General features: G+C 36.6%; 12 protein-coding genes and 1 non-coding gene across 13 annotated transcripts; 6 read left to right on the top strand and 7 right to left on the bottom strand.

Annotated features, from left to right (window-relative positions):
- Positions 1-398: 398 nt before the first annotated feature.
- DDI1 (Ddi1p) lies at positions 399-1,679 on the top strand (the record flags this gene model as incomplete). Its single annotated transcript, XM_447545.1, has 1 exon — positions 399-1,679. The coding sequence occupies one exon, from the start codon at positions 399-401 to the stop codon at positions 1,677-1,679; it is 1,281 nt and encodes a 426-aa protein (XP_447545.1).
- Positions 1,680-1,875: 196 nt separating this feature from the next.
- On the bottom strand, positions 1,876-4,539 carry UBP5 (putative ubiquitin-specific protease UBP5; the record flags this gene model as incomplete). The annotated part of the gene is made up of 1 exon (XM_447544.1): positions 1,876-4,539. One exon carries the CDS (start codon positions 4,537-4,539, stop codon positions 1,876-1,878), a length of 2,664 nt encoding a protein of 887 aa, XP_447544.1.
- A 957-nt stretch (positions 4,540-5,496) lies between these two features.
- Positions 5,497-6,723, bottom strand: FTR1 (high-affinity iron permease FTR1; the record flags this gene model as incomplete). Its single annotated transcript, XM_447543.1, has 1 exon — positions 5,497-6,723. The coding sequence occupies one exon, from the start codon at positions 6,721-6,723 to the stop codon at positions 5,497-5,499; it is 1,227 nt and encodes a 408-aa protein (XP_447543.1).
- Positions 6,724-8,584: 1,861 nt separating this feature from the next.
- Positions 8,585-8,857, top strand: LSM5 (RNA-binding protein LSM5; the record flags this gene model as incomplete). The annotated part of the gene is made up of 1 exon (XM_447542.1): positions 8,585-8,857. One exon carries the CDS (start codon positions 8,585-8,587, stop codon positions 8,855-8,857), a length of 273 nt encoding a protein of 90 aa, XP_447542.1.
- SCC4 (cohesin-loading factor complex subunit SCC4) lies at positions 8,826-10,841 on the bottom strand (the record flags this gene model as incomplete). Its single annotated transcript, XM_447541.1, has 1 exon — positions 8,826-10,841. The coding sequence occupies one exon, from the start codon at positions 10,839-10,841 to the stop codon at positions 8,826-8,828; it is 2,016 nt and encodes a 671-aa protein (XP_447541.1).
- A 794-nt stretch (positions 10,842-11,635) lies between these two features.
- SPT15 (TATA-binding protein) lies at positions 11,636-12,337 on the top strand (the record flags this gene model as incomplete). The annotated part of the gene is made up of 1 exon (XM_447540.1): positions 11,636-12,337. One exon carries the CDS (start codon positions 11,636-11,638, stop codon positions 12,335-12,337), a length of 702 nt encoding a protein of 233 aa, XP_447540.1.
- A 705-nt stretch (positions 12,338-13,042) lies between these two features.
- Positions 13,043-14,389, bottom strand: PEA2 (Pea2p; the record flags this gene model as incomplete). The annotated part of the gene is made up of 1 exon (XM_447539.1): positions 13,043-14,389. One exon carries the CDS (start codon positions 14,387-14,389, stop codon positions 13,043-13,045), a length of 1,347 nt encoding a protein of 448 aa, XP_447539.1.
- A 1,125-nt stretch (positions 14,390-15,514) lies between these two features.
- Positions 15,515-16,189, top strand: SPI1 (Spi1p; the record flags this gene model as incomplete). Its single annotated transcript, XM_447538.1, has 1 exon — positions 15,515-16,189. One exon carries the CDS (start codon positions 15,515-15,517, stop codon positions 16,187-16,189), a length of 675 nt encoding a protein of 224 aa, XP_447538.1.
- A 2,234-nt stretch (positions 16,190-18,423) lies between these two features.
- On the top strand, positions 18,424-18,497 carry tV(AAC)6. The gene has a single exon. It is a non-coding gene; the product is annotated as a tRNA-Val (tRNA).
- Positions 18,498-18,798: 301 nt separating this feature from the next.
- UBP3 (mRNA-binding ubiquitin-specific protease UBP3) lies at positions 18,799-21,249 on the bottom strand (the record flags this gene model as incomplete). Its single annotated transcript, XM_447537.1, has 1 exon — positions 18,799-21,249. One exon carries the CDS (start codon positions 21,247-21,249, stop codon positions 18,799-18,801), a length of 2,451 nt encoding a protein of 816 aa, XP_447537.1.
- A 474-nt stretch (positions 21,250-21,723) lies between these two features.
- Positions 21,724-23,034, bottom strand: YEY2 (2-aminoadipate transaminase; the record flags this gene model as incomplete). The annotated part of the gene is made up of 1 exon (XM_447536.1): positions 21,724-23,034. The coding sequence occupies one exon, from the start codon at positions 23,032-23,034 to the stop codon at positions 21,724-21,726; it is 1,311 nt and encodes a 436-aa protein (XP_447536.1).
- Positions 23,035-23,409: 375 nt separating this feature from the next.
- Positions 23,410-24,240, bottom strand: PET122 (Pet122p; the record flags this gene model as incomplete). The annotated part of the gene is made up of 1 exon (XM_447535.1): positions 23,410-24,240. The coding sequence occupies one exon, from the start codon at positions 24,238-24,240 to the stop codon at positions 23,410-23,412; it is 831 nt and encodes a 276-aa protein (XP_447535.1).
- A 486-nt stretch (positions 24,241-24,726) lies between these two features.
- Positions 24,727-25,887, top strand: OXA1 (membrane insertase OXA1; the record flags this gene model as incomplete). Its single annotated transcript, XM_447534.1, has 1 exon — positions 24,727-25,887. The coding sequence occupies one exon, from the start codon at positions 24,727-24,729 to the stop codon at positions 25,885-25,887; it is 1,161 nt and encodes a 386-aa protein (XP_447534.1).
- Positions 25,888-26,181: the final 294 nt, after the last annotated feature.

Here is a 26,181-nt window from a genome sequence, read left to right as displayed (position 1 = left end):
GAGAAGTGAAAGCTGAAAATCAATAAATGTTCCCTAATTACGTAATCATCAGCTTGGTACCCTTACACACGTGTTTAATAACGTAATACGTCATAGTAACTTGATTGGGTTTCTTCTTTCATGGTGGCGCGAGCTAGCCTTCTGAGACAATACCCGTAGAGATCATGTAGTAAAGGTAGCGTTACAGGTAGCATGTGCACATTGGGTGTGTGGTAGGAGCTACTATAATAGCATGGCTGCATTTATGATTTGAAGATTCTGCAGCTCCTGTTTTCTTCCTGATTTAGTGTTGACCGCTGACATTGTACTGCGCTTAGGGATTCTATTTTGATAAGATATAGTGAAAAATAAAGTGTTCAGAGTAGCAGCATTGAGAATATCGAATATTAAATAGAAGGATGCAATTGACAGTTACAAATGATGTTAATGGGGAGGTATACGGCCCCTTGGAGCTTAGTGGAGATATGATGTTGATGGATTTGGTTGCACTATTGGAAGTTGATTGTGCATTTGAGAGTGGCAAGCAGCAGCTCTACTTTAATGGTAAAGAATTAAAACCAGACGTTGAAAAGACCCTTGAGGAACTTGGTATTGGTAATGATGATCTGATTGTTATACGTGGGCAACCTGTGTCTAGTAATTCTATCGCAAATAGTACATCAGCCATCGAACTAGATGATGACGCATACGTTGAACAATTTCGATTGCAACTATTGAGTAATTCTGCTTTAAGAAACTCCTTGAGAATGCCATTTGCTGATATTGACAGTCTAGTGAATGATCCCCAGCAATTCAAGACACATATGGGCCCAGTCATTATACAAAGAAGAAGAATGCAATCGGCTATGCCCACTAATCCATACGGAATTCCTGATGAGGAGTACAAGAAATTGATGACTAACCCTGAGGATCCAGAACATAAGAAACGCCTGCAGGAACTACAAGATAAACAGTTAATTGATGAGCAGTTACGAAATGCACTTGAATACACTCCTGAAGTATTTGCGCAGGTTAGTATGTTATATATTAACATGGAAATCAACGGTCACCCCGTGAAGGCATTCGTAGATTCAGGTGCGCAAATGACTATTATTTCTCCCAGATTAGCAGAGAAAACTGAACTTAAGCGTTTTATTGACAACAGATTTATTGGTGAAGCTAGAGGTGTTGGTACGGGTAAAATACTCGGTAGAGTCCATCAAGTACAAGTCAAGATTGAGACTCAATTCATTCCATGTAGTTTTGTTGTGTTGGATTCCAATGTTGATTTACTTTTGGGTCTCGATATGCTAAAGAGGCATCAAGCATGCATTGATCTTGAGAAGAACGTTCTAAGGATAGCTGGTACGGAAACTAAATTCTTGGGTGAGGCAGAAATACCTAAAGGTACCTCATTTGATGCTGTTGGTAACCCTCAGCCACCTGTGGAGATAAAGGAGTCTGCTGATCATAGTAAAAAGAAAATGAAAACTTCCTTTACTATCACCCCAAAAGTAAAGCCTGTTAAGGCAGACAATTTACTCAATAATAGTTCACCTATGGGAAATACAGGGAGAACATTCCCAGAAAAGACTATCAAACAGCTTATGGATTTGGGATTCTCAAGACAAGAAGTGATACAAGCGTTGGTTTCCACAAATGGGAATGCTGAATTTGCCGCTTCATTACTATTTCAGTAGTTTCTATATTTTCGAATATAAGTTTAGTACGTAAATTGTAATTACAGAAATGAAGGAATTATAACGAATATATCATCGAGTATCGTTAAGTATCATTAAAGTTCATGGTGATTGAATGGCAATGGGGGCTTACACAAGGCGCTTGCTTCAAATAATGCTGAGTCTTAATTGATTTCAATTTATCGCCACAAAATAACTAAGACGTTATGCGATGATAAAACAAAACATAGGCACTAGGGCTTATAAATTCATTTTGGAATCTTACAGGTCTGTATACTGTGTCGTCAAAATAAATCCAACCTTTTTCGGGACCTTTGTCAACATATGATGTGTAATGTCCCCCGTACAAAGTCCCGAAATGGCATGCAGCACCATATAATCTGTAGTTAAATGGGGGTACTTGTCCTCTGGCTGGTATTTCATCAGTGATACCAGGTGGTAACTTTCCATCAGAGTCGTTTGCCCAAAATGGTGTTAGATCTAAAATTTGGGGATATCTAACAAATATGTTATTTTTATTCATCATGTTGTCAAACCTTTTCAAATGAATTATCAGATTTCTGGGTAGACGGGTGATAGTCAATTTTTTGGTTGATGGTTGCTTTTTTTTACAGCTTGGACAGAACCATTGTTCATCTACTTCCAAGTTTTCAGTCTTAGTAAATTCGATGAAGCAATCCAATAAACCACAACTTTTACCTGAGGGTACAGGCACAGATAACACGGAAAAGGCTTGATATGTCGTTGAAGTTCGATTGCAAACTTTACACCTTAGTTGGGATGCATACTGGCCTTGAAATAAGTCTACAATTATGCTGAAGTCAGTTGTTAAATACCTTTCCCATTCAATGCTTGATGCCACACGCAAAGATAAATTCTCCCTCATTTTCTCAGCTTCCGGTGAAAGTTCCTTGAGGGGTGGATTAGCCCCACATTGGTTCAAATCCTCGTGGAGTCCATCTAATAAGAATTGACAAAATTCCAGACAGTCTTGTTGGCTAGCATCTTTAAATAAGGAATTTACAGATGCACAGGCCATCTTGAATTGGAGAGTTTTAACTGCACCATGCTTTTTACCAATTTTTTTGCTACTATTCTCTTCATACATATCTTTTAATAGCTTTGCAAAATTATGACTTAGAACCCCCTTAGAGCCGAGTTTACTCTGCTTGTTAATATGTTTGGCATAGGTTCCATTAAGAAAAATTTTGATAAGTTCTGTAGTTGCAAAAATACATTGTATTATGCAATTTATGTAACATGAATTTCCCATGTTTTCCAAACCCACAGTAAAGGATGTATCCATCATTTGATTACATGACAAAGTTTTTTCTGGTGAATTTTTTCTTATCAGAGTGCTTGGTATAGGTGGCAGCTGGGGTTCAAGTGACCTACTTCTATTTTGTTTTTGGTCAATTATGTTAGAACGATCAGATATGAAGTTATAGTTTTTTGATTCTAATGTCGGGGGTTTGGGTGCTAGTGGCAAGGAATTTTGTGGAGACATAAATGGTTTATGATCTGAACCAATAGGCATACTACTTGCCAGGGGATTGTTGTCCTTGGAGGGGAGGTGAGTGGGAGGTGAGTGATTGTTGTTTATGTTCAAGTGGAATTCACTATCGTTAATTAGTGGGGCTTTGGGATAATGGGTAACTGGACTATTTATTCTGCCAAGGGTACTTGACCCGTTTGGTGGTGTAGCAACTGTCCTTTCTGATCCAGGTAAAGATGGTAATGGGGATATTGGCATTTGCTTTGTACTATTTCGATTGATATCTGGAAAGGCTCCGATTGTTTTTCTTTCTGATAATGAATTTAGTAGAGGCCCGCTGCCACTGATTGACCTATTTCTAATTTTGCTTACCTCCTGTGATTTATCGATTTCCCCTCCATTCTTTATCCAATTTTGTAGGGAATCGCTTAAAAAAAGAACCTTGGTCTTTCTATCGTCGATTGGTCTCAGAAAAGACCGCTGTAAAAGTATCTCCAATAGTGATTTTAACTGTTGGAAGTAAAAATTAGACTTCTCTTCCAGGTCTGTATATAAGATGATATATTGAAATTCGCTTCTCCGTTGAAATAATTGGATCTCATGCTTCGGAGAAGGAATCATTGAAGTCTTCTCTATCTGTTGATCTGAATAGCTTTCTTTGAATGATATCGGTTCTATACATATGATATTTTTAGTCTTGATATGGTGGGCATCGTATTCAAGTTTTGGTCGCACATCTATTAATAGTAAGCTATCTTCCTTCATCTTCATCAAAGACAATAGCTCTGAACATGATATACCTGACCCGGATCTCTTACCATTAATATACCTGATATCCTGAAGTATGGAATCCTTATCGATTTCTATGGCATCACGATTAACTGGTAGTTTTTTGTTACTCAATTTGACTTGTTCATGTGATTCAACTGAATGATTATTTTCTTGAGTATCCATATGCTTTATAATTATGTTTTTAATATAACTTATTTTCTTGTCACTCTCCAATCGAGAGAATAATGAATAGTATATCTTGATCAGTTCAGCTTGCAACTTCGATGCTTTAGGTCCAGTTGCCACCTCGAATTCAGGTAGATGGGGTATTACTTTCGTTATGAAGTTGTGGACTATCTTGTAGTAGATATATGCTGACTTGCAGAGTTCTGATACTTTCTCACTTTCAGTGTGATCCATATTTTTAATCTTTTTAACTTCATCCTGGTAGTTCTGATACGTGTCAACGCATTCTTGTAGTACATCCTGTAAGTTCAACTGGACTTCATCATTAAACACAAACTCGTCGGCTAAGCTTGATAATTTTACCAGTGTTTCGTTCTTCCGGCTAACCGGTTGTTCAATACCAGGCATATCCCTGAGAACTTAAATTCTTTATCGTTCAGCAAAGTATACCGATGCAGATATCTCTTAAGTTACAGTTAAACTTTGAGAGATTATACCAAAGATAATAATTTGAAGTGTGATTGTAGTTTAAGGGTATAAGTTCAGATATGTATTACCAATAAGGATCTCAATCAAAGAAACGTCAGGGCAAAGCATCCACGATCCAGAGAATAATTAGTTCTTATCAAATATAATGAATAGAAAAGGTCTGGTGTATGTTATTGTTTATTTTTGTGGATGAGATTCAAGCCGTATAATTTAGAATTTTTCTTGATCTCGATTCAGTAACGAACCTTCGGAAGTACAGTTTATAGGTCAAATATAATGTTAGTGGTTAAGTGAAAATTTGTGCTATTCAAATCTGTTTATAGTTATCGTTTACTGACTAAATCGAATATATTCTTACCAGATCATCGCATCTATTATAGTTCCTTGTCCCTTTTGCGATTTAGAATGAGTGTCATCAGAAAAATATGGCAAATCGTCTTTGGGAACCCATGTGATATTGGAATATAAACACCCTTTAATTGTTGCACTAGGTGATGATCACCAATAAATAATTAAGCTATAAATGCACCTATCTGATCTTGCCAAATTGAATTATTATAATTGGGTATATTTTTTATTATCTACAAAAAAGATCAACAAATCCAAATATATAAACTACTAAGACATTTATTTATAATAGAGAAAAATAAATACTTTTTGTTAGTCTCCTATTCAGAAAAAAACTGTTTTATAATTTCATTAATAATTTATTGCTTATTATATTTTCCTTATTATTGTTCATTCATGCCAACGTCTTATACTTTTTGAAATAATGAGTAATTATTAGGGCGGGGAAATAAGATTGGCATATTATTATTATTATTTTTAAGGAAGAGTAACAAAAAGAAAAAGATAGCTGTCAGCTATTCCCTATAATTAGTCGGAACTGGTAGTGGTAACCTTGAAGTTCAATTCTTCCTTGGATCCCATCTTGTTAGAGTTGCCTCTCAACAAAGAACTCTCCTGGTCGTGTTCTTCTTCGTTAGCATGAGCGACAATATCACCTTCTTCATTGAATTGAATGTTGTCCATACGGTTTAGCAGCTCAGCCTTTTGTTCATCAGTCAATTCGTCCTTCTTCTTGTTCTTTATCCAATAACCTGGGTTTAAGTGTCTCATACCAACGTTTCTCATAAATGGTAAGTGGCCATATCTTTCTTCGTGCATCATCAAACCTAAGACAATAATTAGAACAACCCAGTAAATATTGTAACAAAGAATACTGGACAGATAACCAGTATTTTGCCATCCCAACAAAGCGTTGAAAATATCCCAACCGTTGTCCAGTTCAGGATTACAACAGTTAACATGGTAAACTGATTTAGCGATATTATAGGAACCATTACCGTCACCACCTTCAGAAGCATCACCACCCGTTGCCTTGTTGAATCTGTAGTTTTCGAAGTACCAAGCACCTCTTGAGAACAAACCGGCTGCAATTAAGTAAAGAATGGAGGTAGAAATAACTAAAAAGATTTGCATGGAAGACTTTGAAGTACCGTAATATAATAGGAATCCAACTATAAAACCAGCAATTAGACCAACAACGACTGGTAAAGGATAAGCGGATGCGTGAGAACCCTTCGTGGTAATACCGGCACCAGCGACAAAAACGACAGCTTCCAAACCTTCTCTTAAAACAGTGATGAAAGGTAAGATGAACATCGCATAACGTCTAGTCAAATAACCAATCCTGAAGTAATCACGCTTTCTCTTTGGAATATCAACAAGTGAACGAGCAAGCTTCACACGCCATTTACTTTGCAACTTGTTAATACGCAACATTGGAATACCCATCATACTGATCATAGTAGTAGCAATCATACAGAAAATACCTTCCCATAAATCTTCTGTAGAACCAAAGATATCTTTCTGTAAAGAGTAGTAGGCACCAATGAAACCAGCACCAATCACTAAACAGATAAAGAACCCGAGTGCGACACCAATCCAAACATGCTTACGCAATTTGCGATATAATTTAATATCTTTGGAACCAATTGCTTGCTTCAGGAAAGACAATAGAATGGAAACGATAACAACAGCTTCCAAACATTCTCTGAACACGACAAAGAAGACTGCCACGTTAAATACTTTGTTAGGCATATTTTCCTTTTATAATGTAGAACAGATCTTGCTATGTATTATCGACTATGGAAATTATAGTACTTGAGCAAAGTTGAATAACACAGTTAGGTATCGATATTCCTTGATTTTAGAACAAAATAGAACAAAGAAGCAATGATAAGATAATAAAACCGATGAGCAAATTTTAAAACGCTTCCAATTGCAAAGAAATTGCTCATTTCTGATGGTATTTATATAGCCAGGTTGACCTTTACCATTTCTCAAATTTTACTCTATAAGTCGTTCCTGGAAAGACTATTCAGCACAAGCAGAATTAGATATCAGATAATGCACCCAAGAGTTGTAACTAAAAATCCGCATGGTTGGCCATTGTATAGTTATTTCCTTCCTTGATTAAAGGTATAACTGTCAAAAGGGAAAAGCTCAACCAATGAATTTATTTCTGACAGGCCATTTCGGCCAATTGAGTATCGACTTCGTTGTCAGAATCCACACAATAACTCAATTCGCACATACACCTTTGGTTGTATTTTAGTTGACTCTATTACCCGATAAGCATTACGCACACAGATTTGGTCAGAGAAAGAACATTGATTCGATAAGAATTTAAACTTCACCTCTTTATCAAGCTTGCTCCGCTAACAGCATAATTTAGCGATGGTTGAAGATATTGTGGGTGCAATACTACAACTTGAGCAGCATGGTTTCTTTGTTGTCTACTTCTAAGAAAACTCATAGTTTTGACGTTTATGGAACAAACATGACTTTTTAGGGTCTGTGAGTACTGCATCTTCTAAGAAGTGAAGACAATCCCGCACGGTGTGATCAGGATAGTAAATTCTTGTAGAAGAAAAAGAAAAAAGGATAGCACCACTACTTCACTAAATGAATCATTTACTTAAGCACTTTGTCTATCCGTTACAATTGGTGGTACATGGTATTCTATTCAAGAAATTTTCGGAGTCAGAGGCTATGGATGAAAGAAAGTGAAAAGCCGTTAAACTGCTAACGAATTTTATATTGATCCTGGTTCTTGTTCTATTTTTTTTGAATTTCGTTAAGTATCTTATGTTAAGGTTATCTCTTCAATTATATTTCAATATGATTTTTCTTTACAATGATAAGAGTAGTATGCACAACCGTATTGTTTATCCAGTGAATATTGACAAATCAGCAGCGCATAGAACTTGTTAACAACATGTCATAGTGCGACTTATTTCTTTTTTAGGCTGTTTCACCCAACATTCTTATTTTTGTATTGTTCACAATAGTACTTGCGATGAATTCCATATAGTCTAGTATTTACAGTATCCAAATATTCTTCAAATTGACAAAGAAAGCTTCGTAGTGTCCAATTAAGGCAAAAAGTATATTACCTTCGAAATTGCACCTCTTATTCATTCGTACTTGTTGATGATACCTGCTGCCTTTTCATGGTATACATACAATGCTAAAATGAAATCGGTGTGTTCTGACAACGAATTTGTTAGTTCGGACATGAACTTACCATTCGTACCAAAGTTTATATAAAATCTCGTGTTTTCGTTCAAAAGTATTAGGTATTTTATTTTTTCCTTTGATTGTGTGTGCTCAATGAACTCCAGAATTGAAAGTTGAATGGTAACAATACGCATTCCAGGATGAGCTAGTATTTGATGCAATGTTACCCTTAGTCATCAAGTACTGTCAAAGATCAATAGCTGGCGTTTGCTGATTCGTCTATAAGCCAATAACATCAGCTATAATAATTATTAAGCCGTCGTACCAGTGACAGAATTTAACTGCATTTACGTTTCATCATTGAATTTTCGACTCACCAATATTTAGCAAAGAGCAGCATTTGATAAAATAGTTTTGAAAAACATTTCCCAATAGTGAGATGAGCAGTTTAGACGTTTTGCCATTGGAAGTTATAGACAAGACCATAGACCAGCAGGTACACATAATATTACAGTCAAATCGCGAATTTAGCGGTAAGTTGGTGGGATTTGATGAGTTTGTAAATGTGATCTTGGAAGATCCAATCGAATACACTACAGAAATTACAGCAAATGACGGTTTGAAAAGTGAAGTGGTAATGGAACACCATGGAAGGATGCTATTAAGTGGTAATAACATTACTATGCTTGTGCCTGGTGGTAAGAAGCTATAATACGGCTGAGTTTATTTCTAGTATATATCACTTCTTTTTGTCGCATGCCTACAGTATAGTTCATTAATGACCATAAACCCATAATATATCGTATAGCCCATATACCTTGATTACCTTCCACATTCATATTGGTTGGGTGATCAAGTTCACTTTCTTCGATATCTGTCGTATTGAGACTCCCAACTCTGGGCTGCTTGGAAGACTTTTTCGAATATGAGGCATCTTCTATGCTTATATTAGCCATGCGGAAACACCGCTCAGAGATTTTTGTCATTTCCTCTAAATCCTGCTCAAATAATCGAGCTCCAATATAGTTTAGCAGCACATGTAATAGAAGTCCCCGTTTAACTTTAAGATTGTTATGCATCCCGGCATCCTTTTTATCAATAACATTGTATTTATTATTCTGGTAGTAGCCTTTAAAAGCTTCCAATTTAGATGACTTTTCCTCATCAGTACTTGGTAGTGGGTTTGCAGTAAATGGCTCAAAATGGCTTATAATCCACACCATAAGTATGGTGACATTCCATAAACTATTATCACGCAGATCGCAATTGTCAAATATACTTTGAATAGACATCCAAACATCATTACATCTTGAAATGTTTTTAGCCTTATCGATATCCTCACTAACAAGGCTTGATAAGATGATATAGCAATTCAACAAGCTTGACAGTTTAACTTCATAGTGAACACTACTGTCTCCCGCTAAATCGGTATACTGTTCTGTCAACTGCTGTAATTCTTCAGAACCCCCTGTGCTTGTTAATTTTGATTGCCTTCCAATCAACTCCAAAAATAATTGATGATCTTTTTGGGGTATTTCAAGGCAGTTTCTTTTATATTCATGAGTGATCCCTTTTAATAGAACATAATCCCATAATTTATAAAATGAGACATATTTCAGAATTGTGGTATACCAGGATACTTTATTGTCAACTGTCAATATTGAATTAGCACTATCATTCCTTATACCCTCTAATAGTAATTGTGTTGTCGTTTGAACTTTTGGTAAAAATTTAATAGAGAAGTTTGCTTTTTTATCATATCCATTAAGCAGATAGCTGACACTTTGTAATAGTAGTAAAATGTTTTTTAAATCCTTATAGTGGAAAATGGGTTCAAGTTTTAACTGCAGTTTTGCTTTGCTATCAACGTTTACTTCAAGGCTGCCATCCAATTTGTCTTTGCATTCTTTGAAAAATAATTTGAACCTGTTTAGTTGTTCTGTTATATTTCTATCATTATAGATATCCATGAGAAGCTCAGAGATTAACCTCCAAGCATATAGCTTTGCGCCAGCAGTTTCGACGGTGATCTCACTGAGACTTGAGAGAATATCTTGCTCTATAGGTTTCCTTTGCTTTAGTCTATAATCAACATAATGTAATACCAGAATATATTTCCAAATCTTGGGGACGTTTTCATATTCTATCAATTCTTTATACCTTTCATGTAATCTCCCATGCTTATTGGTGAGTATACTCAAGGTCAGAACTACAAATTTAAATACGACTAGCCACTCGGAGTATGGTTGCATAGATCCGGACTCTAATGCGTTCTCCATGTATGTTACTAGTTCGTTGCAATTTTTGAGGGCAATATTCATGTGAAACTGCGACTTCCTCTTTAATGGAATAGTGTAAAAGTTCATGAAATGGCATACCAACCTATACACCTCCAGATCATCCGAATACTTGTCGTTCTTCAACCTCTCTTGTAAACTTGAGATATACATCTCAGCCGCGTCATAATCAGCTGTCTCATCCACCAGTAAGCTTACCAGCGCCAGAGTAACCTGGGCATCATGTTCCATCGACAGCGAGTATTTCTCCTTTATAGTCACCAGACATGTAACACCGGCACCGATCAACTGATAGTACTGACGTAATTGATCGCGGTTTTGTACTTTAGACACACAATTATGGGCACATGTAACGTATTCTTCATGTAACTCCCACAACTCCTGCGCACTATAACTCATTATCACTATGGCTTCTTGTATATTTATTTAGCAATGCAATAATGATTTAGTACAGAAAAGTTTAGTAGCACAAATATAGAGAGAGAACGGCTGAGTATTTCTCCTCTTGTCAATATTGCCATGAGAATGCGTATCGAGGCAAAACGAGAACTTAATGTTTTGCCACAAGATTTATATGAGATAACCGCCGAAGTCACAGATAAGAATAGAAAAGAAGATCTGGAGTTTCGTTTTCTTGCGCATTGTTAACGCGTTTTCCACACGATATGACAATTTTCGAAGAGAGGAAAATGGACATTGGATAATGCCTATATACGATACAAGTCACATTTTCTTTGTATCATTGTACGTACATGTATGTCATCTGATATTTGACGTATGGACGTATATTTACGTACAATACGACAGTTTGACAAAATCCATCTCAGAATGACAAAAAAAGAAATGGATAATAAGCAAAAGAAGAGAATAAAGGCCAATACATTATGTGGTTGTTGGTGCCCTAACATAGTGCAGACTTGGCTAGTAGGCGTATATTGGTTGTTTGGTGAACGTTGCAGTAACTGCTGATTGGTAACCCTTCTTTTTGTTTTAGTTCCCATACCTGCGGTAGTAGTTTTTATTTTTCATCATTCCACATACTCCTCGGATATTGCCTGAAAAGAGTACCAGTCTTTTAGGAATATAGTTAATAGTTGTGTCTGGCTTGTTTTTTGGAAACTAGTTTTGGTAGAACAACTTTTAATATTTGAGAACCATAGGACTAAAGAATTCGATAAATATAAATAATAAAGATGGCTGATGAGGAGCGTATGAAAGAGTTTCAAGAAGCCAACAAGGCGGTGTTTGATCCTAACACTCGCCAAGTGTGGGAAAATCAGGTAAATAAGACAGAAGATGATGCTGTGAAACCAGAAGCTGATGAAGATGAGGATGAGGATGATGCGGCCACCTCAGGTATAGTGCCAACGTTACAGAATATTGTTGCGACAGTAAATTTGGGGTGTAGACTGGATCTGAAAACTGTGGCTCTGCACGCACGTAATGCCGAGTATAACCCTAAGCGTTTTGCCGCTGTTATTATGCGTATCAGAGAACCTAAAACTACTGCACTAATTTTTGCCTCTGGTAAGATGGTTGTTACTGGTGCTAAGAGTGAAGATGATTCTAAACTAGCGAGCAGGAAATACGCAAGAATTATTCAGAAAATTGGTTTTGCAGCTAAGTTCACCGATTTCAAGATTCAAAATATAGTCGGCTCCTGTGACGTTAAGTTTCCTATACGTTTGGAAGGTTTAGCATTCAGTCACGGTACTTTCTCGTCATACGAACCAGAATTGTTCCCGGGTTTGATTTATAGAATGGTGAAACCAAAGATTGTGTTATTGATTTTCGTTTCCGGTAAAATTGTTTTAACTGGTGCAAAGCAAAGAGAGGAAATTTATCAGGCATTTGAAGCTATATACCCGGTGTTGAGTGAATTCAGAAAGATGTGATACGGTCTATGGGATTGATGTTTGGGTATAATGTAACTATAAGTTGAAGAACTTCAAGGTCTAGTCCTTCACCAAATTTGCTTTGTTGGTTTGAATGATTACAAAATCCGATGGAATTGCTAGATCTTGAAAATGGTATTTCTACTTCTATTTGTAGGCATTCCCAAAAATATGATGTTGTTCCTGTTCTTTTTGAACTGATGTGTAAATGATTAGGTTCCGTGGAGGAGCATGGAGTCTATTCAGCATTTACCAAGTATTTGATCATTAGGAGAACTTTCGGATTATTTTCAAGATAATAAATTATTATAAAAAATTGTATCAGAACACAATATGTTCTGTTAATTCTGTACATTAAATATTTAGTAACGTTCTAATTTTTTTATTATTCTTAGCTATTGAAATAAGGACAAATTCCCCATCGGTGGAAGTTGTAGTGCCTTAGATTTCTTATAATAATGGCCCTATAATATCCTACTTCCAGATAATACCCTTATTTGAGTCCATTGCAAAAGTCCAATGTAATTATTAGATTACAAAGAGTACGATAAAGAACAATTAGATATGTTTAATTAAAGAATATGGTTATTTATAACGATTGAGTCATAATGGCGTAGAAAGTTCATGTGAAATGTAATATTAAAGTCTGTTATTATTCTAAGTAAAATGCAGGATTTTTCTGTAATCAAAGATTGGTAGTATATGTTAGTCCTTCAACTCTTCAAACTCCTTCTCAAGTTTCAGTCTTTTTTCTCGTTCTTCTGCAAGTTCTTTTTCGTATTTATCTTGTGTTTCAAGTATCATTCTCTTGAATTCATTACGCATAACTGTTATTGAATGAGAGTTATTGTTGGATGGGGAGCTGTTCAAACCACTGGTTGGTGTGGATGGAGAGAATAGTTCAGGTGCCATGATAGGTGAACTTAATAGTAGATTTTCTTTCATATTGATCTTGTGCGCAGCATCCTCTAGCTGAGTTTTTGCATCTTCGGTTACCTTCAATTTCTCTTCTAACTTTGATATTTTAGCGTGGTACTTCAATAACTTATCTTGTAATTCTCTATTGGTCTTTGTTAATCTATTGATTGTTTGTGATTGCTCAAGTCGTGAAGTCTCAAATTGTTTCGTTAAGAAGGAATGGGCAAGTTGCAGATCATTTAATGCAGTCTTTAATTCGTTAGTGTCAGCTTCATGGAAATTGACTGGTGTAACACTTGTTTCTAAAGTATCGATATTCGAAGATCTATCCTGTGGTTTGTTATCTAGACTGTCGGTCTTGGCATCCAGTATTTCATCAATGGCTCCTTTTAAAAATTCTACTGGGTTGTTCAAGTTTGTAGGTTTTACATTTATGCCTCTCTTTATTGAATTCGAAATCAAGTATGAAATTAAGTCCTGTATTATCCCTTGGCTTTCCTCTTCCATTGTGTCGTCACTCTCATTCAATGTATGACCACTGAACACTTCTGAGTGAGAGCCGTTATTGTCTCTCATTAGATCTAGACCAGACCCACTCTGCTTTCTGCTTCTTGGGAACTCCGGCTTTTGGAAACCATTCATATTGTGTGATAACATGCTAACGTTAACACCACTTTTATTTGTCTTCACTAACCTCTCTAACTTGCCCACAGTATCCGGATCTAACTCGGTAATTGACAAATTCTCTAGCATAGTTATCACTGCTTCATACCAATCTCGAGAATGATTAGCTCCGCCATAAAGCAGATCGTCTAAGTACTTCCTCGAGCCCAAAAGACTCATCCGTTTGTGTTTGTTCTGTCTCTTCTTGCTCTGAGCGTAGTATAGCGCATATTCACAAGCTAACTTCTTGTCCAAATCAATATCTATTTCATCCTCGTCCTGACTGTAAAGCAAGAAGTCGAGTGAGTCAATGTACGTGTACGGTCTGTTGTGTTGTGGATCACTCTGACTTGTTATATCCTTTGTAGACAAATACTGCATGAGATCATCATAACCTAGCGGATATTCATCATATCTCTCCGGTGAAAACAACACCGGATTAGCTCTCCTTAATAAATCCATGTCATACATTGTTCCTGTGCTTGATATACTATCAACTGCTATGATTTGCTGATCCTTATAGAATGTATTTCTTCCAGTCAGTAGGTTTGGAACACTGCTTTTTCTTTCTTTTTGCTGGATCACTAGTTTCAAAAACGTATAGCTTCCTTGCAACTGTGGTTAACGTAGTCCTCCTCTAATCAGCGGCTAATACCGGATCTGAAATCTAACTTAAGTAAAGATGTATAGAACTGGTTTGTTTATTCTTTGTTCTTGTAAACAATTGAAAACAAAACTTTCTACTGGGGTGATGAGCATTTCCCAATCATCTCTCCTTATGGGTTGACGTCCCTAATGATTGTTTATATTTCTTTTTCAATTTTCCGTTTTGCCAATTTCTAATTTTTCGTGACGCGTTTTCGCGTCACTTTTTTTGCTTGTGTGTGTTTACAAACGAAAATATCACATGATTAAGCTTTTGATAATTTGCTCAAATATATTATGCAGCTTATACTTATGGAGAAATAACTCTGGTATAGTGTTTATTTATTGTTGATCTAATTTGAGTAATGATTCTGTGAACTCAGATTTTTGGTGTTGTTTACTGTTGTTGTTTTCCAAAAGCGTTGGGTCTTTTGTTCTGAATTCTGGGTTTTTTCTTGATTCTGCATAGCAACCATTTTGCTGACAGTTGCAATAATGCTGACTAAAAAGTAACAGCATAAGCCTTCCAATTTACCAAATGAACAATGCAAAATGGAAAATTCACCAAAATGCCAAAAGTTAATAATTGATTCTCGAAAAGGAAATTGTTATTTTTTATCGCTGTTAGTGGAGGTGGAGGAGGCTTTTTCAGGTACTGGCAAAATGTAATATTTTACTAGATTTCAAACTCTTTCTATAGTTATTTATCAGCATATATCTTATTAACAGACTTTTATGACTCTCTGGTTATTTTGGAAGTTATAAAAGCAAGCTCATCAGTAATGTTTTGTGAACCTCGGTGTCCTTTTTTCTTTGTTCCTATATTCGTCTTTCACACAGATAGTTATCAACTTGATTGGAAACGCAACAAAGGGCGTCAGTAAAGTTAAAAATCATTTCATTCGCTACTCCACTACTAATCAGAAAAAAATTTATTATCAGATTCTCAAAATGCAATTGTCTGTTTTGTTAACTTTGTTGGGTGCTGCTGCTTCTGTTAATGGTCAGTTCCAAAATGCCACCAGTGCTTCTTCTATTTCAAGCGCTGAGGTCTCTCACCATGATGATCACCATCTACACACTTTCACTTCTACCAGAATTGAAGTTGTCTCCGAATTTACCACCTACTGTCCAGAAGCAACTACCTTCTCCTACAACAATAAGACTGTCATTGTTACCAAGCCAACTACTTTGACAATTACTGACTGCCCATGCACCATGACCCACATTGAGAGAGATGACCACCACCATCACTCCGAAGAAAAGCACCACTCCTCTGAAATTGCTGCCACTTACCACAATACTTCTACCACTACTACTACTACATGTATCACTGATTGTCCAACTGTTGGTCCACATGCTGTTCACCCAGAAGACCACAAGCCTGTCTCTTCTTCAGTTGCTGCTGAATCCAAGGTGGAAAGCAAAGCTGCTTCAGAGACTAAGAAGGTCACTGCTACTCATCATGAAACTACTGGCAGCTTAAGAACTTCTCACACTGAAAACGCTAAGGCTACTAAGTCTTCTTCTTCTCTTCCAGTGACTGTTCAAACCACCAACGGTGCAGGTCATTTGCAAATGGCTTCATTGTTCCTAACTTTGGCAATGATGTTAACTACTTTTTAAACGTTTGGACAGAAGTTTTTTGCTAACTCTCTTTTTTTCTTTAACTAAATACTCAACTACCTGTATATATTAATATAGGTAGTTAAAGTCTTATGTCGACAGAGTTATTTTATTATATATATACCCCATTAGACTATTCTAGAATAAATATTTAGGTGAATCTCTGAAGCCTTCACAATCGTTTGGAATTCTTAGTAAATAAAAGATCCTGAAATAAGGTAATTCAGTAGTCTTGGTATTGCCTTGTATCAGTCCCCCGAATCCCAGTTTGGTATATTAGCAATCCCAAAATTTTACAATTAGATTAAGAGAAAATGAAAATATAACTGGTTGAAGCTCTGAGAACATGCTAGTCTACTTACAAGTTAGGATCAAAAATATTATTATGTATCTAAAAGTACCAAAAACATTTGGATTTTTCCAAATATATGGAAAAAAAAACTGTTATGTAGCTGTTTCCAAAGGTTGTCTTGCGCTATCGAGGCCATGTTCTGTATTACATGAGTAAAAGCTGTTTAATATATAGCAGTGAAAGAATTGTTGAAACTATTTATATTCACGATCGGATATGATTACTATGTCTTGTTTAGTGTCCATTATTTCTGGGTTTTATGTTTTGCTTCCTATTGTTCAAAGCGCTATTGCTAGTATTTTTCATGTGGTAATATGAACTTGTTTGCATTTTGGTAGAATTCTAAGACAAAGCAATACTTGCAATTTTCTTATATTGATACCATCTTAGTTCCCTCATCTGGAAAGATATGAGATTCCGGGCTCTTCTGGTATAAGAGATAAATAAATGCATTCCAACAAGGTAATTTATGATCTCCCATCGTAATTTATGGAATTCCTGTTGTTCAGGTTCTGGACGTCTACTAACAACAAATTTATCAGCTTCTGGGGTGTAAGCCCATTTCTGAACAATTGGTGTACTATTAGATAAGTGACTTTCACAGGTAGCACATTGTAATAAGATAATCACCGAAGTATCCTTCCAGTTTAGTGGCTAAATTGTGTTTATCATAGTTTTCATTAATCATATCCAGAACTAAGAATGATTTCCCGCTAAACTTTGTTTTACATAGCAAAATTTTATCTGTCTCAGCTGCTATCTAGTTTGACACTTTTTTTTTCAGATTCATTAGCGCTATATTTAGGCTTAATAAAATGTACTGGAATTTTGTACATTTTATTTTTACTAAATTTTACAATCAGTTATTATAAAATTCAGATCATATAGGATGAAACATATTGACATTTTTTTATCTGATGTAACCACCTTTCGTATTGTATTGATTTGGTAAGCTTCGCAATTTTTGATATGTCCCAGGCGTAACAACTATTTGCTGCAGTTAAAACATCATGTAGATTCGGTTTGGTATCACCTTGCTGCTTAAGTTGACTTATTAGTGGGCATTTTTGTTGCATAGAGAAGCTCTTGATACAAAAAGAGCGATATAATAAATTATCATAAATCTACTTTTTGATTTATTAAGTGCCAATATGTAAATATAGATAACCAAATGCCATGAACAATATATTTTCTGCCACAATCAAGAAGTATACTGATGTAAGTTCTAAATTTATAGTAACAACTGAATGATGGTCTTTTGTGATTTATCTTTTTTCACCTCAAAATTTGGGTTTAGAGTCTCGAAATAAATGGTTAGGATTTAGCCGATATTATTGTATGTCCTGTTGAAACCTCGTATTCTTCTACGTGCTATATAGTATACTTGATGAGTATTAAAATAAAGATACTTGTTGCTCTAAGTAAAGCTAGTAAACGTACGACTCAATCTTATACTCTATGATAAAACGTATATGGAAAAGCTACCAATTAAGCACGTTAAAGAAAATATACTTTTGAGAATATTATAACTAATGCGGTTCATGTGTAGAACATATGAGTGCGCTCTCAAAAGGTAGGTAGAGAACTTGTTTCTGCAATTAACTTGTTCACTTAAAACACCCTCTTAAAATTGTGCATTTGATAATTTGGGTTGTTGAAGAAAAGCCATTTTTATCTGCAAAACTCTATCCCTAACTTGTCCGTAGTAATTTACTATCCTATTCTATCAATTATCAACAGGGGAAATAACCCAAAATTCATGAGATTCCATCTCAGTTTGGTTAGATCTGAAAGGCTTGGAGTGAATGCATACGCTTACAATCTGGAGGAAAACTAAAACGGTAGTACAACAAATTAACACCACACTTCAACAAGTTAATATGGTTTCGTGGTCTAGTCGGTTATGGCATCTGCTTAACACGCAGAACGTCCCCAGTTCGATCCTGGGCGAAATCATTTTTTTTTGTTATTTTTTTTAGATAACATCTGAATCACGACTATTTAATAATACTTTTTATGTTTTGTTGTAAAATCACCAAGAACATATCTCAACCAAATCTAAACATGGCTGTTTAAACACAATGACCTGTTGTTTTATAACTTATTTTTCATATCAAAATATATTAGAATTGTTTGATAAATCTATCTATGCCTATGCCAGTTCTATTTATTTACAGAAAAGCAGTATTATCGAATTAAGATAATTGAAAGTAATACATAATAGAAAATATTTGCAATATGTCATTACATTTATGCCTTAGCAGTGCACATTTTGGTACATTAAAATGTAAGCAGTTCTGGAGTCCATGTTGTCCTCTCCACCTTTCAAGACATCATCATCCTCTAGCTTGGTGATATTCACGTCATCAATTCTATACCAGGTCTTAGTTTGCTTATGGAAAACATCAGCAGTGTAATGACCTCCATCAGGGCTCATACCATGATGGTAAATAACACCTGATAACTCATATGTCTTCGAAGAGTTGTTCCTCAATGCAGAGGATGCTAAAGTTTCATCAGGGATTTCTAGAGTGTGTCCGTAAGAAATCTTCTTTCTAATCTTTTCAATACGGCCACTGTATGCGTTATAGTTGGTCATGCCATTATCTTTATCAGCATTACTAATAAAAGAGAATCTTTTCAGTTGAATCAAAAGGATTTGAGGTAGCTTGTCAATGAATGTTTGTTTCTTTGCTTCTACATCATTTCCAGATGATGACTTAAAAGGTAACAGCTCATATTCACTGAATTTCTTTAAAGCAGCCTCTAGACTATCAACTCCTGGGTCCGAGATATCTAGTTGAATAGTTTGGAATGGATCTAATGTAATGGATTGAGATTCTTTGTTCTGTGGAATATCAAGAACAGATCTAAACTGGCCGCCAAACAGGTTAGAAATAGGGGATGGGATAAATTCCACGGTTCTCTTAGCAGCTGTCTTTGTCTTTTTGCCCTTCTTACTAGAACCACTAACTTCATGCCAGCCATTTCCTTCTTCAGAATCATCAGAAATTGTTCCGTATTTGTTAATTTGGTCCTTCAGTTGTGGTGACATGTTTTTGATGAATTCCGCATCCTTATAGCGACTCAAGTTACGAATGATGTATATCTTCAAATCTTCGTCATGAATACTTTGTAGTAGGTTTAGTATTTCATTCTCTGATAGTGAATCAATGGCAGAAATCAATTCTTCATGAAGTTGATCTAATAAATGTGTTAAAAATTCTTCAGCATCTTCCTGATGACCCCATCTCAAATCTTTAAATTTTGGAATTGTTGATAGAGATCTATAAAACTCATCTGGATTGACCGCTTCTGTGATGGACGCGTAAGCTGGTGGAGAGGACTTTTTAGAACCAGGCTTTTCTTTTTCTGACTCCTTCTCCTTCTCCTTTTCATAGTTTGCCTTGTCAAATTTCTTATAAATTGTTAGACAGGCGTCCAATAGTTTCGCCGAGGAAGAGCCACTCTTTGCGTTCATATTTCTAGTACTGACAACATTCAAAATATCTACAAAAGGCGCACAGTACAATAACACTTGCAAAACGGAACTCATGAAACAGATGTTAGCATTATTTATAATACCTCTTGGAATTATCTCTCTAATTGGCAGTTTGTCTTCGTTTTTGGCAGTATCTAACGTGTATGAGACATAATCTGGGTCGAAGCACATTCTTAGAGCTACTGATCCTAATGGTTCAAGTCCTTTTGGGGTCGCAGGAACGTACTTTTTTGATTTCTTCTGAGGTTGCTGATGGGTAGATCCTGGCCTTGAGATTGGTGAAGATACATTGGAGGGCTTCCCTTTAGAAATAGCGCTGGATGCAATAGCAGACCAGGATTTGGCAGCTGGTTTTGGTGTTGGTGCCGGTGTTATATAAGGAGTAGCAGTTTCCTCCACTGGTGAACCACTAGCCTGCTTGTTTCCCATTTCTGGCGAGCTTACTTTGATTTCAGTACCTTGCTGAATATTTTCCTTATTAGTAGTGGTTTCTGGAAGTACGATATCAGTTTTATCTCCACTTTTCAGATCCTTTATATCCTCTTCTTCGATGCTAAGTTGTTGGGAATCTTGTTTCTTTTGAATCTGTTCTTCCTGTTTCACTTGCTCTGATTGTACCTGGGGTTCCTTTTGAATTGGTTGTTCTTCATGATCCAACGCCTTCAAACTTAGATGGTATCTTTTGGCCTTAGCTTCTGCAAAGTCCTTTTCGTTTGTATTAAAAAACATTGGGAAGGAAGTTGTCTCTTCTTTAATCTTTGAGATGTTGAACTTCAATGGATCTGCTGCAGCTGGGGTGTAAGCATTCTTGGCAGTACTTCCTCCAGAAGTAGAAGAAGATGATTGAGGGTGATAACTCGCAGCATGTGAGCTATTATGGTAATTATGAGTCTTCCCGTTGGACAAGTTGGCACTAGATCCAGAAGAAGCACCCATATTATTATTCATGTTCCATTTCTTCTTAGAACCGCCAGCACCACCATTAGGTTGTTGAGGAATAGCATTAGGCTGGTACATCATTTGACCTTGGTTCATCATACCAAAATGATAACCTGGAGCCTGACCAGCATACATGTATGGGTTCTGCGAGTAACCGTACATCATAGGAGTCTGGTAAACAGGAAAATGCATATTGGCTTGAGGTGGTGGTGGTGGAGATGAGGTCTTTGGATACATAGAGTATGATTCTTCTTGTGGGTCGTGCATGGTATCTACTGTGTGTGACTCGTGTTTGCTTTCTCTTTTGTAGTTAATATCTAGTAGTAAACGTAATCTTATAGGTAATATGTGCTATAAGCGATCAAAGCAGTTGCTTGCTCGGTCTTTTATCTTGTTTTTGCTTCGCAGAAGATGTTTTAAGTTCCCTGATCAAAGCTTTTGTCTGGTAGAAAACCTGTGAGTAAGACGATAAATAGTTATGAAACTCACGATGCGATGTGTATGTTTCTAGGTATTGAAACTGATACCCATACTTGTCAAGCCGAGAGCATAATAGCAGTTGTAAAGAGATTCCTGCCATTTCTTCGGTGAGAAAGGCAGTTTTCCCGGAATTTTGACAAATTACCATTCTATCTAAACGTGTTTAGTGATCAAAGTCAAATGACAAGTATAGTAAACTGTGGATATGAACCATTCCATAGCTGTTAGATGATTAATTACTAGTCTACGTACATATGCATTCTATGAACTGGGTGCCATCTCCTTGCACACTTTCCCCCATAACTCGCAACCTTCAATGATATCAGGAGTCTCGAGAAAACTAATGGAAAGACGCACTGATCTGTCACCCCACCCTCTTTCATCTCCTATAACTTCAAAGTCTGATCCATTTGCCAGTATTACTCCATGCTCATCTTTTAGCTTTTTTCCTATTTTCTTGGCATCATACCCGGGTGGTAAGGTTACCCAAACGAAATAGCCACCTTTGGGAGACGAGATATGTGTGTCCTTTGGCATGTGTTTCTGCAATGAATCCCACATTGCAACTGATCTAGTTTTATAAGTTTCTCTTAGTTTACCTAATATTCTTTCCATACTCCCATTTTGAAGTATGGTGCCAACTATCATTGAATTTAATTGTGAAGGTGTACCACCAGACACATTGGCACCACCTCTAGAGAGCTGAGCAGCTAATTTATCATTTATAGTCTCATGGTAACCAAACCTTAGACCAGGGGCAATGATCTTGGAAAATGTCGCATTAGATATAGTGTTGCCAAATTCATTATCATCAGGTGCCGTAGCCCTATCAATATGTACAAGCCTTTTTTGAGGTCTTGGCCACTCATGAACATCTGTCGAGTAATCTAATAGATCGTAGACATCATCACATATTATTAACATATCATATCTTCTTGCTATCTCTATCAATTTAGTTCTCGTTTCCAAAGAGTAACTCTTGCCGCTCGGATTTGCAAAGGTTGGCACACAGTACATTACATATTTGTACACCTTTTTTGTTGGTTTATTTGGGTTCTGGATAATCGATACATCGCCATTGCTATTACCATATAATTCTTCAAAGTGCCTCAATTTGCTTAGTAATTGTTCAAAGTTAATGGAGTCTTCTCCTTCCTCATCAATTGCAGTTAGCTTTGAACCAAATCCAGCATCAATAAAACAATCATTGATCAGAAAATAAGTTGGTGATATAATGAACGCCTGTCTAGTAAAATTTGTGTGAGGTAATGTAGTATGTAATAAGACACTCAGGCATCCGTATGAGGAACCACTGCTCAAGTTTAAAAACTCCGGTTTTGAGTCACTACCAAACAGCCTGTTGTTGAAATCACATATCTGTTGCCTCACCCATAGAGCGCCTTCATCAGGACCATATGTCAATGGGTGCCTATTCCTTGTGTCATCGTCATAATCTCTAGTTTCGCTGGTGAGCAATTGTCTGGTGGCTTCTACTATCTCTTCATTAGGCAACAACCGGAAACTGGGGTGTCCTTTGAAGAAGTTGATTCTGGCAGGTTGGTCCATACTCATCTTTATAGTCAATTCGATCTTTCGACAGTAGCAGTCGCAGCGAGGTTTGTTTGGATTTTAAATAAGGACTCATTAATGCCATCCTCATAAGGTTAGATATCTCCAACTAATATTAATCCCATATGTAGCTCATCACATTGGCAAGAGCTTTATCAGTCAACGTTCAATATTACACAAATAGCCAGATGATTCACAAATTAAGTAACATTTTAAATGACATTATTGCCAGCTCAGTTATTATCACGGAATATATTAAGTATTTACATTAGTTTTAGTTCTATATACCATCAATGAGTATCGTTAATCGTGAATATTGTCTGAAGTCATATACCATAACGGTTAAAAAGCTACAAAGGCATATTGCACTTGCTCACACTATTGCAATTTGGCCTTACAGCTGTCAATTTCATTGCAAGTGGTGGCTGAGATTTTAACGTCAACACTCTTCAGAGTTTCCAGCAGATTCCGGAGCTGGGAACTATTGCCGTCAACTAATCTCAGTAGGATTTGTATTGAGTCATCAATCAATGCTGCTCCATTAGATGATCTTAGGAACTGTTCAAATATTGCTAGTTTGTAGTCCGTTGAGATACCCTTATGGAGTAAAATTATGTTCAAGAGCAGTGACATTGAAGTCGGGTTCTTTATAGTGATCTGGTCTTGGTCGAAAAGCATGGACCCTAGTCTTTCTTGAGTGGCAGTTCTAGAGGCTTGTGATAAGTTCATGTAATCTCGTATCCTAAATTTATAGCTAGTTGGAAACTTGTCATCTATATCCTGCAAGAACACTTTCCATTTTTCCATGAATGTTGTCCTATCCTTGGTACCTTTTGCGAAGCTCTCTACTTTAACTCTATTCAGATGGTATAACACTGGATCATCAAAGGAGATATGCCTCTTATTGAGATAGTTCATAGTGTAATGCTTCAACAATTGTGACGGCAAAAACCCCTTATCGTTATTGAGCGCAATGGTAGCCATATCGCAAAGCACCTGGGGCCTAACAAGAAGCAGGGGCTCCTTCATCACAAATCGCATCCATAGGTAGTCAATTGAAGGTACATGAGCCCATTGGCAACTCCGACCTAAGTACATTTGTAGGAAGTTATAATCCAGTGATTCAGTAGACATACCCCTCACCTTTGCCAGAACCTGGGCAAATTCCCTATTCAAACATTGCAGATACAGCTGCTTCCTTACATCCATAGCTATTCCCACCTGTCACTCCTTGTAGTTATACTCAATTGTATTGTAATTCTCAATCTTTCAAATATTTGAGACAAAAGGATAAGCCAAATACTTACAAAACTATCATAACAGGACCTTGGTTACAAAACCTACTTCTGAATCTGAGCACACGTGTATGACGAATCTAGCAATAGACGCCCAGCATATACAGTATAAGAAGCTTACCTTCAAGGAATCTAAAACACTAGACTGCCTTAGTTATGAAGAACTGATGAAAAATAATTCAAATCTTGAAATTAGAAGGGAACTTCATTAACTTTTGACATTTAAAGCTTAAAGAACTGTGAAGCTGGGAAGACTCAACCGAAACTCTCGTCTCACGATTGCTCAGCATCGCATCGAGACAAGAAATCAGATTTAAAAGGAAAGCATTAAGTCAAAGGGTAACTCTAGCTGTTTCTTGAAGTAGGGACCTCCAGAACAAGCATTGATAACGCGGAAACGATGCTGGGAATTACGGGACTAAGGTCCTTGGCGAGGACTTCGACGCTTAGAGTAGCAGCCAGAGCACCTGGCAGGCTTACGCCAGTGACGCCTTCATGGAGGGTGATGATGCCTAGGTACATGTCGAGCAATGGCAAGCCTATTTCAGAAATTACTACACAACTGCCAGCTGTTGATGAACTTGGAGCCACTGCTGCTGATGCTGTTACACAGACCGTTGGGACCGTGGGAGAGCTATCTACGCATGTCGGTTATTTGGAGAGCATCGGATTGGCTCAGACGTGGTATTGGCCGAGTGACTTGGTGCAACATGCTTTGGAATATGTACATGCATATTCGGGATTACCATGGTGGGGTACAATTATCACAGTGACATTGTTGGTGCGTTTGGCGCTCGTTCCCTTGTATGTGAAGTCTTCCGATACTATCGCTAGAAACTCCAGGATCAAACCGGAATTAGACAAGATCAACAAGCAATTAATGGGTACCACTGATATGACTGAGGGACAAAAGGTAGCTATGAAGAGAAAGAAGCTTTTAGCCGATAATGGGATCAAGAACAGATGGTTGGCAGCTCCGATGGTTCAGATACCTATGGCAATTGGGTTTTTTAATGGTATAAGACATATGGCGAATTTCCCGGTACAAGGGTTTCAAGATCAAGGTATTCTGTGGTTCAATGACTTAACACAAGCAGATCCATACTTAGGTTTACAAGTAATCACTGCAGCAGTGTTGATCTCCTTCACTAGATTGGGTGGTGAAACTGGTGCTCAACAATTTTCACCAACGATGAAGAAGTTTTTTACAATTATGCCATTACTTTCCATCCCAGCAACAATGAACCTGTCTTCTGCTGTAGTGCTTTACTTCGCAGTCAATGGTTCATTCTCAGTTTTACAAACTTTATTTTTAAGAAACAAATGGGTTAGACGGAAGCTAAATATAGCTGATGTTGTACAACGCCCACTCGACCCAGCACAAGCCAACAAGGGTATAATGGACACTTTCAGAGAAAATATGGCTAATGCAAGAGCTCAAGCGGAACGGAAACAAAAAATGCAGGAAAAAGAAATGGAAATGCAAGAGCTTTCCAAAAAACTAAGGGAGAATCAGCGCATAAAAATTGTCTCAAGGAAGCAACTAAATAAAAATCATTAAGCGCTAAGTGGACAGACTGTCTGGAACATATAAACCTTGATTATAATACTGTAAATAGTTTCACAATTTTAGTGTAGATTAGATTTTATTCATGCAGAAAGAATAATTAACTTAAGAATCCAATATTAATTATTATTATTATTATTATTATTATTATTATTATTATTATTACTATTACTATTATTACGATTACTGTTATTGCTTAATATTAATATATGATGGAAAGGGATGTTAATTATATTATAGAAAAAAATGCAAAAGTGAACAGAAATAGACTTTCAAAAAGGATATGGT

Source organism: Nakaseomyces glabratus, chromosome I (assembly GCF_010111755.1).
Source record: "Nakaseomyces glabratus chromosome I, complete sequence".
In the NCBI taxonomy this organism is placed as follows: domain Eukaryota; kingdom Fungi; phylum Ascomycota; class Saccharomycetes; order Saccharomycetales; family Saccharomycetaceae; genus Nakaseomyces; species Nakaseomyces glabratus.
This window is presented reverse-complemented; position numbering and strand designations above follow the sequence as displayed.